The 17,238-nt window shown below is 43.5% G+C and overlaps 1 protein-coding gene and 1 long non-coding RNA gene across 3 annotated transcripts in view; both read left to right on the top strand.

Moving 5' to 3' along the window:
• LOC132980196 (uncharacterized) overlaps positions 1–14,581 on the top strand; it is a 33,566-nt gene extending 18,985 nt beyond the window's left edge. The window contains exon 2 of the long non-coding RNA XR_009674144.1: positions 13,838–14,581. This is a non-coding gene — a long non-coding RNA (uncharacterized LOC132980196). The remainder of the gene's footprint in view (positions 1–13,837) is intronic.
• Positions 836–12,753, top strand: cuedc1b (CUE domain containing 1b). 2 transcript variants are annotated; one of them, XM_061046182.1, is made up of 11 exons: positions 836–994; positions 4,779–5,381; positions 5,626–5,753; positions 6,021–6,147; positions 7,633–7,894; positions 9,171–9,236; positions 9,361–9,441; positions 9,947–10,040; positions 10,702–10,760; positions 10,944–11,010; positions 12,102–12,753. In XM_061046182.1, coding segments are annotated over exons 2-11 (1,182 nt in total). In that variant the 5' UTR covers positions 836–994; positions 4,779–5,084; the 3' UTR covers positions 12,103–12,753. The 2 variants fall into 2 exon arrangements, with proteins under 2 accessions (XP_060902165.1, XP_060902164.1); XM_061046181.1 differs by having other exon boundaries at positions 10,941–11,010.
• Positions 14,582–17,238: the final 2,657 nt, after the last annotated feature.

The raw sequence follows: 17,238 nt of genomic DNA, 5'->3' as shown, positions 1-17,238 counted from the left end.
CTTCTACGTCTTCTGGCGTCAACATGTCGTCTCATCACTTCCTCATGACATCACTGAGATGCTCCAATCACAGCTAACGAAATGAACACTTTATACAAAAAACATGGGAACAGACTTAAAATGTACACAGTTGTAGAAGTGATGCATTATGGTTTGTTTTTTTTACATGATTGGTATGATTTGACAAAACCATCTGTTATCTATACCGCTTTTCTGTTCAGCTGTCATTGGGTGAGAGGCGGGGTTACACCCTGTTCACCAGCTAATCACAGGGTTGACATATAGAGACAGACAACCAGCCACACTCCAGTTAACACCAGTTAACCTAACGAGCATGTCTTTGGACTGTGGGAGGAAGACGGAGTACCCGGAGAGAACCCACACATGCACAGGGAGAACATGCAGACTCCACACAGAGAGGATCCTGTCTGACAGGGATTCAAACCAGGAACCTCCTCGCTGTGAGGGGACACAGATAACCACTGCAGCACTGTGCAGGCTGCAGCCCATGATAAGACAAATAAATATTAAAAATAGGTTGGTCCCATTGAGATTAAGAACCTCTTTTTTAAGGGAGACCTGGCCAAGGCAGTTTAACTTTATGTAGAACAGGCAGAACAATACATATTTAGGAGGGGGGTGTGTGTGTGTGTGTGTGTGTGTGTGTGTGTGTGTGTGTGTGTGTGTGTGTGTGTGTGTGTGTGTGTGTGTGTGTGTGTGTGTGTGTGTGTGTGTGTGTGTGTGCGTGCGCGTGTGCGTGCGTGTGCGTGTGTAGTCGGCGTGGAGGGGGGGGGGGGGTGTTTGTTGTGTCCTCGCTCTGTTTTACGACAGGCCGTTTGTGTTTACGGCAGACAGTCTGCTGTCGGACAGTATCCTTCTGTTTCACATTACAATGATAAAAGGCTCCTCTCTGCTGCACAGCTGCTCTCACACTCTTACATCCACTCTTCAGCTCCGTGTTGGTGTTTCCTGTCCGTGTCTATCGGCGAGTAACGTGAGTAACGTGATTACCGTGAACATTTTCCGCCTTTTTAATAAAAACACACATTAATCTGCTGTAATCTTCGATATTTATCCTCGTTTATTTCCTCTCTGCTGATTGTAAACAGCAGAACTGACACAGAGAAAGCGTCGCTCTTAATTAACATGCTGAAATTAGATTAAAAAAACCACTGATATTCTTGACTTTAGTGTTTTATTAAATAATAAACGGAGCTGTGGTCGGTGTGTGTTTGTGTCTGTGAGCAGAGGGTCAGAGACTGCGGCCTGTAAATCTGCCTGACACTGAATCTTCTTCAGCGAGCTAACATTTACATAGTTTAATTTAAGATGGCTGTCGTGTTCATATCTTCGTATGTTACACAAAGTCACCGTATCATTATTATTTTAAGTTAACTGTTTGGGTCACCAAACATGATATTTAGAGCAGCATTGACTGCTGAAGAAAACCGTTAGCCAGCTTGCTAGCAGCGACCCGATTACGGCACATGCGCAGAACCTCTTTTAAAGAAAAATAAAATCTTCAATTAGTCGAGAACTCAATGTAATAATGAATACCTTTTGATATTTAAATAACTCTTATTCTCCAGTCTTTCATTCGGCATATATCCGGCTCTTCTGGGACGAACTATTTAAAGTTAGATCGTCTTTTATGGCCTCAGTTACTCTTTAAATAATGTGTTCTGGGCCCTGTGTGTGAATATCTGAATATATTTAAATAGGAATGACTGGTGTTGTGATAGATTCAGACTTTAACAGAGTAGATGAGCCTCTGAGGAACATTTTACAATAAATAACACAGGTAACAATGACCTTTGGGTGTTATGTGTTGTTTTCCCCTGGTGGCTGTTTGGTGAACTGCAGTCTGAATCCTGTCCTATATTTTCTGAGGCTGAATACTCGAGTCTGATTGGCTGAAGGGGTTCAATTCACTCATTAAAATTTGTCTAAGCTCCTAATAGAGCTCAACAGGGACCACCCACTTTGTCAGCAGCTCTAGTTCCTGAAGTAAACTTTCCTGTTCAAGTCCTCCGTTGATAATTCACTAACTCCTTATAGGATAGGATAGGATAGTACTTTATTGATCCCCAGAGGGGAAATTCGGGCGTTGCAGCAGCACAGACAAGTTATATCAGGAGATTGAAGCCTGTCACCATGACAGCCAGCTACCCCAATACTCGTGACTATAAAACATTTTATTTGAACTGCTTTGAAAAACGAAGAAGGCAAAGGTTGAAGACTGTGTACATATTTTTCTTCTGGAGTCAAGAAACTACACATCCCACAATCCATTGCGAATGATTCCTCTTCTTCATGAATGTAACTTAAGTCGTTATCATGTTGTTAATACACGTGTTGTAATATCTTGTAGTTTGTGTTGTGTGTGTGTGTATATCTGTTCGCATTCTACTCCAAGCGTCTCTGAGTATTTAGAAAAAAGCGAAAATGTATTATTATTATTAAGGGGTTGGAAACATTGCCATGGTAACAGCGAGCTCCACAAATCAGAGCTGCGCTGTGACACTTTATGGTCGTGGGTAATGTAGTTCTTTTCCCCAATATTGTGAATAAACCATGTTGTTCTTCAAACAAGGTTGATGAGAGGAACTTGTGTCTCCTACAGGAACATAAACCATGGTTCTCGATCTAAAGATGAATGAAATGTTCGATGTTATGTCGTTGAAGGCTCATGTGGTGCGTCATCATACCAGCTTGCAGACTTTACTGGTTTAAAACCAGCGCAGCCAATCAGGACCGACAAATCCCATCTTTATTTTAATATCTTCAGCTGGCTATCGACCCCTTCCTGTATGCTGATACAGACTCTCTGAGGAGCCACAGTCCTGGATTGTGTGCTAAATTTAGCCTGGTTGTCAGGTGCAGAATAAATATGATGTTGGGAGGATATGTTTGTAAGAGCACGGCGTTTGCGTGGTATCACGTTTACTCTGGTACCCTTATATTCTGTGGTTCAGGCTCAAAGCATCTCCAGCTCGTTTTACTCTAAAGTGAGATTTTAAAGGTTTTACAAACTCTAGAAAAGTGGACAATGGTATACTTAAAATGTGTGTTATATGTTCCAATACATAACTGAAAACACTTCATAGTCTCATTCTACTTTATTCAGTTAAAATGTAATGCAGCTAAAACACGCTCTTTGTTTTGCTTTAATTCTCTGGTCAGCATTACTCAAGCTGAAACCTCCAGGGTTAAACATGAAGCCAAGTGGAAGTGCAAAAGCCTGCAGTTTATTGAGTGTCCACTAGAGGCTGTTTGCATTAGAGCTCATGTTAACATGTTTATTTATAGAGCAGAATCATGTTTACAGCCTGGTCTCTGCAGCTCATTTATTCTAAACTAATCAGTAAGATGTGTAGTGAGTGAAATGATAAAGTGATCTTACTATATGATCAGACATTAAGGAAACATGCTATGTTGAAGTGCTGGCTTCTCTGACAACAATGCAGCAGCCAGTATGTCCTCCTTCTAACTTTAGATTCTGGTCCTGAATGCTCTGGATTTGTTTGGACCAGAGAAGGTAGACGGTTTTAAGGCACCCCCACACGGCCGTTTTGGACGCCCCTCGGTTTGCCAGATATGAGAGCAGTTATCAGGTCAAACCAACAGGTGTTGCAGCGATGGAAGCGGGCAAGAGAACTGGTTCAGATAGAAGTGGTAGCAGCCCCACTCTGACATCTCTCCATCAATGCATGTCCACAGGTCCTGTTTGTGCATGCGTGTGATTCGGACGTGTGTGAGAAGCATGTCTCTATAAAATAACAGATTGTACACTGAATTTCCCTCAGGGATTAATAAAGGATATAAAAATAAAAAGTGATTGTACCCGACCTAAAAAGCCTCTGCATGTTTCTAATAAGCTCCACGAGCAGAAACGTGCTCAAACGAGGATCAATATTGGAGATGATTTTGAAAAATGGAGAGATGGTTTCTTCAGAAACCAATGGATGACATCACTGAAACTACGTCCATGTTTTATACAGTCAACACCATTTGACATGCTTTGAGGAGGAAGGGAGCCTTTTAAATTCCTCGTATCAAATATGTTGTTCAACATTAAAGATCTCTGACTGTTAACCAGATCAGCTGTAAATATAGAAATCTATGCAGAAACATCTGGTGTGTATCTGGAGTCCTTAAAACAGGAAACAGATCAGAAGCGTCAGTCTCATGTGCATGTCTGATCCGGTAATAATAATAATGTCTCGGTTTGTATCTCACTCAGTCGGTCTGTCAGGGTCGTTCTTTGTCCCTCGCACACACTCGGCTTCAGTGTGACACAAGGGCCACACTATCAGAGCAGACATCTTGTTTACATCAAAGGCAGACTCTTGATGAGAGAGAGGATGTCTGTATAGGCTGTGGACGGGGCCTGGCACCGCCATGTGGCACTGGGCGGCCGCCAGCTACAATCATCCCCCCTCCCTCCACCCCCCCCCCCCCCCCCCCCCCCCTCCTCCTCCTCCTCCTGTGAGGCAGGAAGGAAAAGAGAGGCAGGGATTAATTAAGAGCAGCTACAGCCAGAATCTACAGGTCTTCACTTTCACTATTCAGTCCACCATATGTCCCAGGATGCTCCAGTCTTTTCCACGTGCACCACCCTGTTACGACCTGAACCTAATCATGCAGTCTCACCATTCGACCAATCACATGAAGCCTCAGTTAGCTGTTTGCAGCACATTTGAGATCCTTATTTGGTTCAGGTCTGGTTGTTATGCAGCTTTCTGATTCTAGACACTCTGTCCGTCTTCTCTCTGCAGGTGCTGATGACGCTGACGTAACCATGAACTCTCCCTGGTGGACTCTAACTTGTACCTGTTGACAGAACCCTGAAACACACCCTGAAACACCGTCAGCCATGTTGGATGCACCTGAATAACAAGTAGCTGTGGAGGGGGCGGGTCTCCAGCTGTTCTGAGCTCCCATCGACTACCTGCCATGTTTGTGTTAGAATGAGAAAGTGAGCAGGAGACGGCGAACAGACGAGAGAGTGACGGGGGCCGCAGCGCTTGTGTTGGTTACAGAGAAGAAGAGCCGTCCAATCAGGAGGCAGCCCGGCCCAGAGGATGACCAGCCTGTTTAGGCGCAGCAGCAGCAATGGCGGCTCCAGAGGTGGCGGCGGCGGAGGGCAGGGGCAGCTCAACAACAGTCGGTCCAATAGGCAGGTCCGACGCCTGGAGTTCAACCAGGCCATGGAGGACTTCAAGACCATGTTCCCCACCATGGACTACGAGGTCATCGAGTGCGTGCTGCGCTCCAACAACGGAGCCGTGGACGCCACCATCGACCAGCTGCTGCAGATGAGCATCGATGGACAGGGCTCCGATGACAGCTCTGACTCGGATGACAGCATTCCAGCAGAGGTCAGAGGGCAGGTCCAAGGGCACCCAAACCATTGGGAGTAGTAATGTAGACCTGAGGGGCTGGAGTTTCACCCCCCTTTTTTTTTTATAACAATGATGTTTCTCTGTGCGGTGTAATCTTCTATTCAAACATCTAAAGTGACAGGAAGTTATCAGGCTTTGTACCAAAATAAAAGCAGATCAAAGGAGCCTACATGAGTTTGGGTCCTTAGAAACCAAACTGTGTTTCTCTGTTTGATTCCAGATTCTGGATCGGACACTGGAACCCGACAGTTCAGACGAGGAACCGCCGCCCGTCTACTCTCCGCCAACGTATGACATGCACATTTATGACAGGAAGTACCCAGAAGCCCCGCCCACACCCCCGCCCAGGTAAGCAGCAGAAACAGAGATGGGGTTTTTTTTTTTTATAGAGAAGTCTGCTCCCTGAGAGATTTTCAATTCACCTCAAAATCACTGTTTTGTTTAAAGGTCCAATCAGTGAGATGTGTAGTGACTGAACTGATGAAGTGACCTTACTATATCATCAGACATTAGGGAAACATGTTGAAGTGCTGTTTATGTACCTGTAATATAATGGACCTAATGCAGTCTGGTTGTTTCCTGTGACCCTAACCCTAACCCCTGATCCTCTCTCAGATTTGAAGCTGAACCTCCTTCAGGTCACCAGCAGGTCAGAAGCTACAGGAACTGGAACCCTCCTTTGCTTGGAAACCTCCCCGATGATTTCCTGAGGATCCTGCCCCAACAGCTCGACAGTATTAAGGTGAGTTAATAATATTTAATTTGTTGTTTTTTCTATTTTAACATGATTAGCAGGGGTTGACATTAAGCTAAATTTGCCAATGGCCCGACCATTGTAACCACTGGCCCAGTAACGTTACTTTTGATTCGAAGAATAACAGTCTCCAATTTAGGCTACTCTTGAACCATTCTGATGCAAAAGTAAATTACAGCTTTTATTTAATTAATTGAGCTCTAGTTATAAAAAATATTGTGTATTTTTCTTAGATTTATGTGCTCATGTTTATTCACCATGCTGGTAACTGTAAGAGTCTACTTAATCTGACTGATATTAATATGAGGCTGTGATAGAGCTGGAATTGTTCTGATCACCTTTCTCTCCTTCTTTCCTTTCTGTGAGAAACTCTTCCTCCTCAGATCTATACTTTAGGAGCTCTCTTAAGGGCTAAGATGCTTTGTGAATAACTTTTATATTTAGCAGGATCTAGTCTTTAACTTTAAGGGGAAATTTAGCTGCAGTGTGTTCCAGCTCCTCCAGCTGTCTGTCACTGTGGCTGAAACTTTTCTCTCTTCTGTTTTCATCATGCCCTGCTGTCACTTTTGACTCTTCCGGTGATTTTTTTCCTTTGAATGCTGATATAAGCTCTGCTTTTGTCGGGATCTGATGGTTTTAGAACCGCTTTACCAAATGTGTTTTTTATCAGAGAAAACCTGCGCTAAAATCTGTGTGCGAGAGTAGCGAGCACACTCGCGGGAGGGACAGCAGTGAAGCCGTTGGCTGCCTTTCAACTGTGACACACATGCGCGCGAGCGCTTAAGATACATTGATGCTGTAGCAGTTATTAGCTGGACGTTTAAAAAAAAATACTGACAAAACACCGGTATAACAGGATAGCGCTGTGAAATTGAGAACGTGTTACTGTCTTTTTTTTTTTCAGGCAGTATTTTAACTGGCCCAAGCAGGCCAGCTGAACGTGCAATCAGCTGGACTCTATCAATCATTCATCCGTGCAAGCAGGCCAGTTATAATGTCGAGCCATGATTAGTGTGTCCATTGTGGAGTATCACCAGTTTGACCTGTTTGATTCAGAGCAGGATGTCTTTCTCGTGGTCCATGCATGTAGGGGTAAGGTATTTTTCAGCTCTTTAAGTCGGCCATTGGTCTCCATTGGTCTCCATTGGTTTTGATTGGTCTTCTCTTGTCTCCATTGGTTTCGATTGGCCTCCATTGGCTCCATTGGTTTCCATGTGTTAGAGAAACCAGTTAAACTTCAGGTGGGGGAGTTTGTGTGGGTGCTGGTGGAGGGATTTAGTCACTTTAGAAAGAGCTTGGCTAGCTGACCATGTCGACGGTTTTCTAACTTATCGTCTAAGGAAAGAAATATTCTTCAACATGTTGGGAGTGTGAAGCACCATGCTGCAGCAGATGATGGAGACGTGGAGCACGCAGATGTAGATATTTGATCAAACCTCATGTATTGACCTTAAACTCTCGTTCCCTCCACAGAGCTCTCAGAGTAGCCTCTCTCAGCCTTCATCATCCTCCTCCTCTTCGGTGTCTTCAGTAAGCCAATGGACAGCCGGCTCTGGGTCACTGTCTGGAGCTGCAGGGACCACAGGAGGTTCAGGTCTGAACTCAGGAGCAACAGAACAAGACAAGAAGCTGAAGCAGTATTTAGAAGACGAGCGGATCGCACTGTTTCTCCAGAACGAGGAGTTTATGAGAGAGCTGCAACGCAACCGCGAGTTCCTCGTTGCCTTGGAGCGAGGTACGACTGTGTGCACGTGAACGATTTTACAAAGAGACCTGCTGCTCTTTGAGTCAACAGCTGAACTCTGTTTGGTATTTCATAGGTTCTACACTAAACCATAATTATTGAGCTCCTGATGAGTAAAAGGTTCCCTGTGGAGTTTCAGAAAATCACTTTGTGATGGTGAAAATATTTAAACACGACCTCAAAGAAGCAGACAGGGCATTAGTCTTCATAAACTGCGGCCACCATAGAAAACTCCTCAGCCTACCTTTTTTATTATCATAATCTGCCTTGATGCTCGAGTCCTTTGCTTGTCTCTTTGGAATGACTTCAGTCCAAGTCATGAATCTTAAATGTGATTTTAAACCAAACAGTAAAAATAAGCAACCCAAAGCTACGAACACAGAAGAGTCAATGATCTCAAATGTTCGAAAGCAGAATCCAAATGTATTCCAGCTGTGTTTGGTGTAATGATTCCTCCAAATATTACGTAACATGCTGGACACAGCAAAAACCTGAGGGGCCACATTGACCAAAGCTGCAGTTCTTCCTGTGTCCACTAGAGGCTGACTCCTGTGGTGACTCCAGAAAAAGGATGACACAGTTAAATTAATTAAATACATTTATCGTGCATCTTTGTTCTTCTTGACTTGGACAGAATTAATTCCACTTGTCTCCATTTTCTGAAGTCTAACCCGCAATTTCCACTAAGTCTGTACGCACCGCTGTCCATCAGCGCCATTCACTCCCTCTCTAGTCAATGCTCCTGTTTCCACAGCGAGCACCGCGGTCTGCCTCAGGAGCATGCCAGCAGTGCCACTCCACTATGTTTCAAAAATACTTTGTCTATTTTTGACGGAGCTCGCTGCAAGCCCGCATCAAGCTGGACAGAATAGATTGTCAGACAAGGAAACGCTCAGAGCGTCTGGTCAATTTCAAAATAAAACGCAACATACAGACTCCTGATGGTATATTCCATCACTTTATCAACATGATGTCAAAACAGGCACTGAATGAACAACAAATGTGTGTACAGCTGCTCATGGCTGCAATCACGCTCCAGAAACTGACCCAGTGGGGCAGGGCACACGCCGTCGGACGGAGCGAACCCGTGGAGCTGAAAGAACGCAACCCGCACGGACTATGTGGAAATTGTGGCATACATCCCTCAGCTTATGATCGAGTGCTTCCATTGTTTTTCTAAATCCCAGCTCAGTTGAAGCTCGGGGTGATTTTTATATTTGATGTCATCACGTCATCAGTGTTCATAACATCTGCTCTCTGTTTTTAGATCGCTTGAAGTATGAGTCAAAGAAATCAAAGTCCAATCATTCATCTAGCATGGAGAGTTCCTCAGGTAGATATCACTCATCAAGCTTCCTCTGCTCAGCTCACACACTATAAATACCTGCACAGGTGCTTTGTGTGTTCTCATGTACTGTAAGTGTGCATCGTGCTAGTGCTGCTGTGTCTGTGTGCAGGAGAACAATACTCTGCAGCTGCAATGGAGGCCGTCTCCGACGACGCCATGTTCAGGGACAAACTCAAACACATGGGCAAATGTAAGTCTGCTCATTTCTACATCCCTGCATCAGCTGTGAGGGCAATGACCCTCCACACTTTCTTCTTATATGTCTGGTCAAATGGCTTTAATATGTGTCCAGTAGATGAGTTCATCCTGCAGCAGGTAAACGGGCTGTAATGTCTGAGGTAAGACGTGATGTAAAAAGAATGACATGGAAGTGGCGTACTAAGTAGCAGACTCCTCCATAGGACGCTATAATGAGAATATGTGTCCTTCTATCAATGCTACGTGTAGTTGAACAGAATCACAATCTGAACTAAAGAGTGGAGAAGAACATACTGGAGAACAGGAAACATAATGCAGCAGGTTCATTAGAGCACAGAGATCGTAGAGGTGGCGTGCAGTCTACCTGCTGCAGGATGAACTCATCTACTGGAGACACTCGTAAACATGTTTGCACCAATTTAAAATAAATGTCCTTTGTCTAGAAATATCAGAATTAAACACTGACTGACGTAGTGAAAATGTTCTCTTGCCTTCAGCTACCAGGAAGAAGCTGTTTGAAATCGCCAGAACGTTCTCCGAGAAGACGAAGAGGAGAAAGTCCAAACGGAAGATGCTCCTGAAGCACCACTCGTATCCTTTGCTTCACGTTATCTGACAAACATGGGTGTGTGTAAGTCGGTAAAGAAGAGAACGGGGAGGAAATGATTCATGTGGACACGTTCAGGATGATTTCTTTTTGAATCTGTAAAACTTCTACTAACAGCTCAGCTTTGATTTACTGCAGTCTTGAAGCAGATTTAAAAAACTTAAATGTCTCTTTATTCTGTGTCTTTTGACTTCCCTCTGTGGCCTCCCTCTGTGACCTTCCTCCTTCACCTCCCTCTGTGGCCTACCTCCTTCACCTACCTCCTTCACCTCCCTCTGTGACCAACCTCCTTCACCTCCCTCTGTGACCTACCTCCTTAACCTCCCTCTGTGACCTCCGTCTGTGGCCTCCCTCTGTGACCTCCCTCTGTGACCTACCTCCTTCACCTACCTCCTTAACCTCCCTCCTTGACCTCCCTCTGTGACTTACTCACCTACCTATGTGACCTACCTCTCGGACCTACCTCCTTGACCTCCCTCTGTGACCTACCTCCCTGACCTCCCTCTGTGACCTACCTCCTTGACCTCCCTCTGTGACCTACCTCCTTGACCTCCCTCTGTGACCTACCTCCTTAACCTCCCTCTGTGACCTACCTCCTTGACCTCTGACACAAACTTTTCAGTTCTTAACTGAACTCTTTCTCAGATTGGGTACAGCCAACTCTACAGCCAACCTCCTGGATGATGTGGAGGGAAACCCCTGTGGTAAGAGACCCCCCACCTCGTGAAAGTTACACGTTGGAACTTGTGAAGGTTTTGAAATCACCATGGCAACAACAGACATGCCATGAAACATTGGCAGAAATCTGCGTGTGTGCATGCAAACAAAGCTGAGTGAGTTTTGTTCATCCTAACCAATGATTTCATGTTTTTGTGTTTTGTCAGAAGAAGACGGTCGGCCAAGAAGAGCTAACACTCAGGGAGAGAACGAAGAACGTAACGAGTCCTTATCATGGTAAGATAGTCCTCAGGGCGATGTCATACGTCTTCTCTGTTTTCACACCAGCATGACGCTCTGCCCCTGAAATCTTGCTGAGCTCAGAGTTCACATCTCTCTGTTTCAGGAGTCAGGTTTGACTTAAGTCAGAGTTAAACTTCTGCATCGTAGGTTCTCGTAGCCCTGTACGTACGCAGCCTGACATGCACCTCCTCTAAATATAACTATCGAAGGGACGCAGTGTCCGAGCCCTGTGATTCGCAACATTTCTGGTATCGCCCCCGTTTTAAAAATTCTGTAGGAGGAACGTTAGAACGTTTAAATTATCAGCTCCAACATAACATGCTCGGGTTCAGTCGCCATGGTTTTCCTGAACACAAACAATCAGAGTGTGGTGAAACCGCTGTCCATGTAACTAGCTTGGTAATCACACCGCCAACGAGCATTAGTTACAGGAAAACCTTCACATGAGCTCACCCTGAGAGTCTCGATGAAGGCCACAAGCCGGAACGTGTTGGTCTGATAAAGTAACTGAAGTAGACCTCTGTACCTAAAGTCTTTGTGACCTCACTTTGTGAAGTTCTGACTCAGACTCTGAACGTCGTGCTGCAGAATATAAAAGTGAAGGTTATTAAAAGTCAACAGAACAAAGGCGGGACATCAGGACACATCAGAACATTTCCACCGCCCGCTCTTAGTTCCCTAAGTTGTCTCATAACTTCATCTTCATCCTGTCCAATCAGCAGTGAGAACAGGAGACTTCAGCCCGTCTGAACTGTCTGTCAAGAACCGTACTGAGTAATGACGGTACATCAAAGGAAGTTGTGACGCTGATAGACTGAACATTCCTGCAGGTTAGGGTTCCTCCTCTTAAGCGCCACTCTCTGGTCCAAATATGGTTACTTCTGGCTCCTGTGAAACAAGATGGCAGACTGAGGAATCAGAAAGACACCAATGGACGCCCCTCGGGGTGTCCTGTTCTTGTCGACAGTTTTTAAAGTAAACGTGCACCTCGTGTCAGACTTTGGCTGACTTCTTCGTCTGAAAAATAAAAATATGTGTGAGTATCAAACTCCCCCCGATCACGCCGTCTCTCTTCTGAATTCCAGATCCTCCCGGGCTTCACCATATCAGGGTCACCATGGCGACGGCAGCATGACCTATGGGCGGCGGCCTTGCAGCTCATCCTGTCCCCTCCCCCTCTTTCCCCTGAGTGAGAGCAGCCGTGGTGGGCTCCCCTCCCCCTCCCTGGGAGAGGACTGTTTCCAGTACTGTAAATGTATAACCTCTGTATGATAACTCTGTTCATATGTACCTGTAAATGCTTTAGTCCTGAACACTCTTTCTTATAACGGCTTCCTTTAGACGGGCAGGAGCACTAGGGTAGTGGGGAACCTGGTGACCCTCTCAGTAGCAGACTTTGAGGCTCTGATTGGCTCCCTCAGGCTGGGCAGCTCCCAGTGCACACGCCCCTTTATATACACTAAACCATGTAGAGCTTTTATACCATGTTTTCTTAAAACCCGACTCTAATATTTTTGTCTTTTTCAGCGTCGGGGTTGTGTAACTGAATTTCTTCTAATGTGTCCGAACTCTGTGGCCGTTAAAGTCGTGGCTGCACACAAATGATAACCAGCTGATCACGTTTACAGGAGTGATGATTCCACGATCGTTTGGTTTGTCTGGACAGGAGGAGACGAAGCAGAACACGGGTAGAGACTCCACCAGAGTGCACCATATGATTAAACAGTGACTCCACCACGTCAGATCTTGTGTAAATATGTTGCAGGAATATTTTTAATTTTTTACACAAATGGATGAAAAGGTCAAAGGTTAAACTTTAAACCTTCATATAGATTTTCCAACGAAGCCTTCATAATTGTAGTCCAACAAAAAAGACGCAGTAGAACAGCGTGTCCTAACAGTGAGCGAGGGTCAGTGTCAATCGGCTTGATTATGAGTGTCTTAACAGCTCTGTCGCCCGTAGACGGACGAGGAACGGGGGAGTACTCTCTACACGGTGCTGACACTCTCTCTCCTCCCTCAGCAGAGCTTGTTAGCTTGTTGTACAAAGTGAAGATAGAGGAGCATTTATAAATTCCACATCATGATGAAATGTTGACCTTTGACCTGTGTCAACACCAGAGAAAAACTTTATTCAGCTCACGGCGACCCATTTATTGATGAGCCTCTGAGTGTTGAGATTTGAGTCAACAGCTCATCAACACAAAGCACCACACTTCAGTTTGTCCACCTTCACAATAATAGCACTACACTTCAGTTTCGCCACCTTCAAAATAAAAGCATCACATGTTATTAGCACAACACTTCAGTTTGTCCACCTTCAAAATAAAAGCACCACACTTCCATTTGTCCACCTTTACAATAAAAGCACAACACTTTAGTTTGTCCACCTTCGCAATAAAAGCACAACACTTCAATTTGTCCACCTTTAAAGGTCCCATATTATGCTTCTTCTGGTTTTATATGCTCTTTAGTGTGTTTTCCAAGTGTCCTGTGCATGTTTAGGCACATCTATGTGCAAAAATTCAAAGTCCGCGGAAACACGGCTTCTCCTACCTCCTCCTGTTAGCTGTAGCTGTAGCATTAGCTGCATGTAATGCTCGGTTCTAGCCCCCCTCGATAAAAATTTGTCAGTGCGGCGTCATTGTTAGTGTGAGATCACTGATCTAAGCCCATTGGCTCGTTGTGGCAAGTCCTGCAGCTCATGTTGAAATTTCCGAGACGCGTGCTGAGCAACTGACCAATAACGACAGAGCGGCTTGGCAGACCAATCAGAGCAGACTTGGCCCACGTGGGGTCTAACAGTGGGGGCTCAACAGAGTGTAGCTGACGGACTCAGAGCGTAGAGGGAGCAAGGAGGAGCAGTACATGAAAACAGACACTTTTTTAGAACTTTAGCTATTGTGAACGTACAAAAGTAGGTACATAGATTAAATATACAAACCCCAAAAAGGGCATAATATGGGCTCTTTAAAATAAGAGCACCACACTTCAATTTGTCCACCTTCAAAATAAAAGCACCACATGCTGTAATGTTTGGAAGGTGTTCTCCTCACCTGGCCTTACAAACCAAACTTGTGTGAATCAGCTGCTCTGTAACGCTTCCTTCACAGCGTCACTTCTCACTCTGCTGATAATCTGCCAGCTCGCCAAACGTCTGTGTTCAAACTTTGACACGTTTGTGCAGAACGTTCTGGAAGTCATAAATATCGCTCAATCTACATCGCCATATCTCAGCTCATCACGCCGTACTGTTAACGCCATCAACCTTTCCACATGAACCATGGATGTGTCTGTGTGCGAGGATAAAGTAGCCTCCGATTGGACGCGATTCGCTAGGCGAAGAATCGATCTGATTGGATGAAAGTGAAGACGTTAAAAAAAAAAAAGCGAGGTTTTTTCATGGACCCTTTGTAGCGCTCTTCCTGTTTGTGTCGATGTGAAACTAGCATGGAGTCCAGATGTAGTAGAGTCTGCTGTAGCCTGAGTGGAAAACAAACCGAAAGACGGTAGATGAGTTCACTTCTCCTTTTGTCAATAAAGTGTTTTTTATCACTTCACAGAATCTTTCTTCTTTCGTTTGTGTTTTAAGCTCGTTGAAGACGTCTGATTTTTTTTTTTAAATCCAGGTCGTTCTCGTAACGATGCAGATTTTAGAGACTAAAGCCTGGCTCACACTGCAGGATAATCGGCTGATTTGAGCTCCGATTCTTCCTTCACGACAATCGCAGGGTCGCTCCCGACTCAAGGGTGCTCGGACCCGATTATCTGTTCAGATTATCTTGTAGTGTGAGTGGTACAAAGATACAATCTTAACGTCCCCGGGGACTCCCCGATTTATTTCAAACATGTTTAATATTTAGAATTTAAAATCTTGAAAAGGTCCAACAGACGTTGTGTGTGACTACAATATAATCACGAGAGACAAGGGAGGAATGTAGTCATGGCGACCAGCGACAGGACGCAACCCAGCGTTTTTTATTATTATTATTATTATTATTATTATTAATAATTAAAAATGTTTAAATGTTTGAAAAAAGTTTTGAGTTAATCAGTTTGAACAACAGATTTATTAATTCACTTTAAGATCTTTATTTATGGTTCAAATTGTGATCGAAAGCAACATTTCACTCTTCAAACAGCAACAACGAAAAAGACTCGAATAAAAACTTGCTGTTGGTTTTTAGGTTTAGTGTCTCTCAGAATAAGAAGCTCAGGGAGTAAAATGAAAATTTGACAGGCAGGAAGTGATTCAAAATAAATAAACTTACATAAATAAAGTTTATGTAACTAACCCTAAAGCCGGGACAGACAGAGAGAGAGAGACTTTGATCCCAAACAGAAATAGTTGTTACAGCAGCAGGTAATCAATGCAGATAAAGCAACAGAAGAAAAACACAGTAAATAAACACTAACAAATATAGAGACAGAATTATAAACGTATATACATCCAGATTATAGCCTAACATTATTTATGTTTCAAATAAAGTAAATTAAATATAGACAATAACATATGCTACATTAGTGTAATTGTGTGTAACATATTCATGATATACTCAACCAATGTTTTTTGTAATATATTAATGATAATTATTATTCATTAATATATATATTTTTTGTAATTCAACTTTTTATTTTAACTTAACATTCAACAAACAAAACAGACAGCATTGTTGTTGTACAATAGTATGCCCAAAGTCCCATAAAAACTGAGTACATAATTGGAACCAAAATAACAATTCAGTAACCACAGTATACACAGTACCACATCTTTATCTTTACAATGCACCAATAGTACTACATGTATAAGCAAAAAAGTGGCCCCATAACCTCTGGAAGTTCTCACCTTCATTATTGATTCTGGCTAACACTTGTTCATAAGACACAGTTTCTGACATAAGTTCCATCCATTGCTTAAATTGTGGGGGGGACGCACTTTTCCATAATCTAAGGATCAATCGTGCGGCCGTTACGACCCCAACGTTTATCACAACAAGGTCATATTTCGATACTTCAATTCAATTCAGTTTGATCCCCTAACAGGCAAATCCTTGGTGATTTAGGTATTGTCATGCCCAACCCCTTACCTATGTGTTTCATGACTTTGTCCCAAAATGGGTTTACAAGTTTGCATTCCCAGAGTACATGTAAAAATGTTCCTGATTCTATCTGACACTTCCAACATAAATTATTGGCCAGTATGCCCATCCTATGGAGTTTAGAAGGAGTAAAATAAAACCTATGTATTATTTTATATTGAGTAAATTTCCCCCTAGCCTCCTTTATATACCTCCCCGTATTTGATAGGATTTTTGACCAGTCCTCCTCGCTTAATTCACATTCTAAGTCTTTCTGCCAAATCATTCTCAAACTTTTACATATATCTTTTTGTAACCCATTAAAGAGTTTATAGAACCCAGCTGCTCTGTGTGCCATAGAGGGTAACTCCAAAAATCTCCAAAATAAATCACAGGATTCTTATTCTGAGTGAATTTGCCCTTAGTGATACTGTCTCTGATTTGTAAGTATTTCCAAAAGTTTCCTTTATACTCCAAATCGTATTTCTGCAGAAGTTCAGAAAAAGACCTTCATCTACATATAGGTCACGTATCTTGTGAATCCCTTTTATAAGCCATTGATTCCAATGGACAGACCTTTTCCCAATCCGTATGTCCGGGTTGTACCATAAAGAAGCATATAATTGTCTTAAGTGTGATGCTCCACATATCCTGTGAACTTCTCTCCAGACTGATTTTGAATGAGCCAGCACTGGGTTTGAAGAATAATCATGTCTGCTAGTCCTTGATCCATGTGAGAGAACGTCCAAAGGTGTGAAAGGGCTGACCAGCTCCTGTTCTATTTTGATCCAGCACAACTCAGAGTTCGTTTCTCTCCAGTGTTCCCCCAATCTGGACATTTCAAATGCTAGATTGTATAGTCTTATATTGGGGAGGCCTAAGCCTCCTATGTCCCTTGATGACCACATTTTCTTAATGTTAATTCTTGGCCTTTTTTTACCCCAAAGAAAATCTTTGATGATATTATCAAATTTCTTGAACAACAGTGGTGATATATCAACAGGCAACATCAAAATTAATATTATTTTTTATAATTGTAATCATTATTTTCACCCAGCTGATGGCGGTAAAGCGCTTTTTCCACACGAAAAGTGTGGAGAAAAAGTGGGCGGTGTTAATAGTATCACCACGACAACGGTACTGA

This window comes from Labrus mixtus, chromosome 9, assembly GCF_963584025.1.
Source record: "Labrus mixtus chromosome 9, fLabMix1.1, whole genome shotgun sequence".
NCBI classification, from domain to species: Eukaryota; Metazoa; Chordata; class Actinopteri; order Labriformes; family Labridae; genus Labrus; species Labrus mixtus.
Note: the sequence above shows the minus strand (reverse complement) of the source record. Positions and strands in the feature narration are given on the sequence as shown.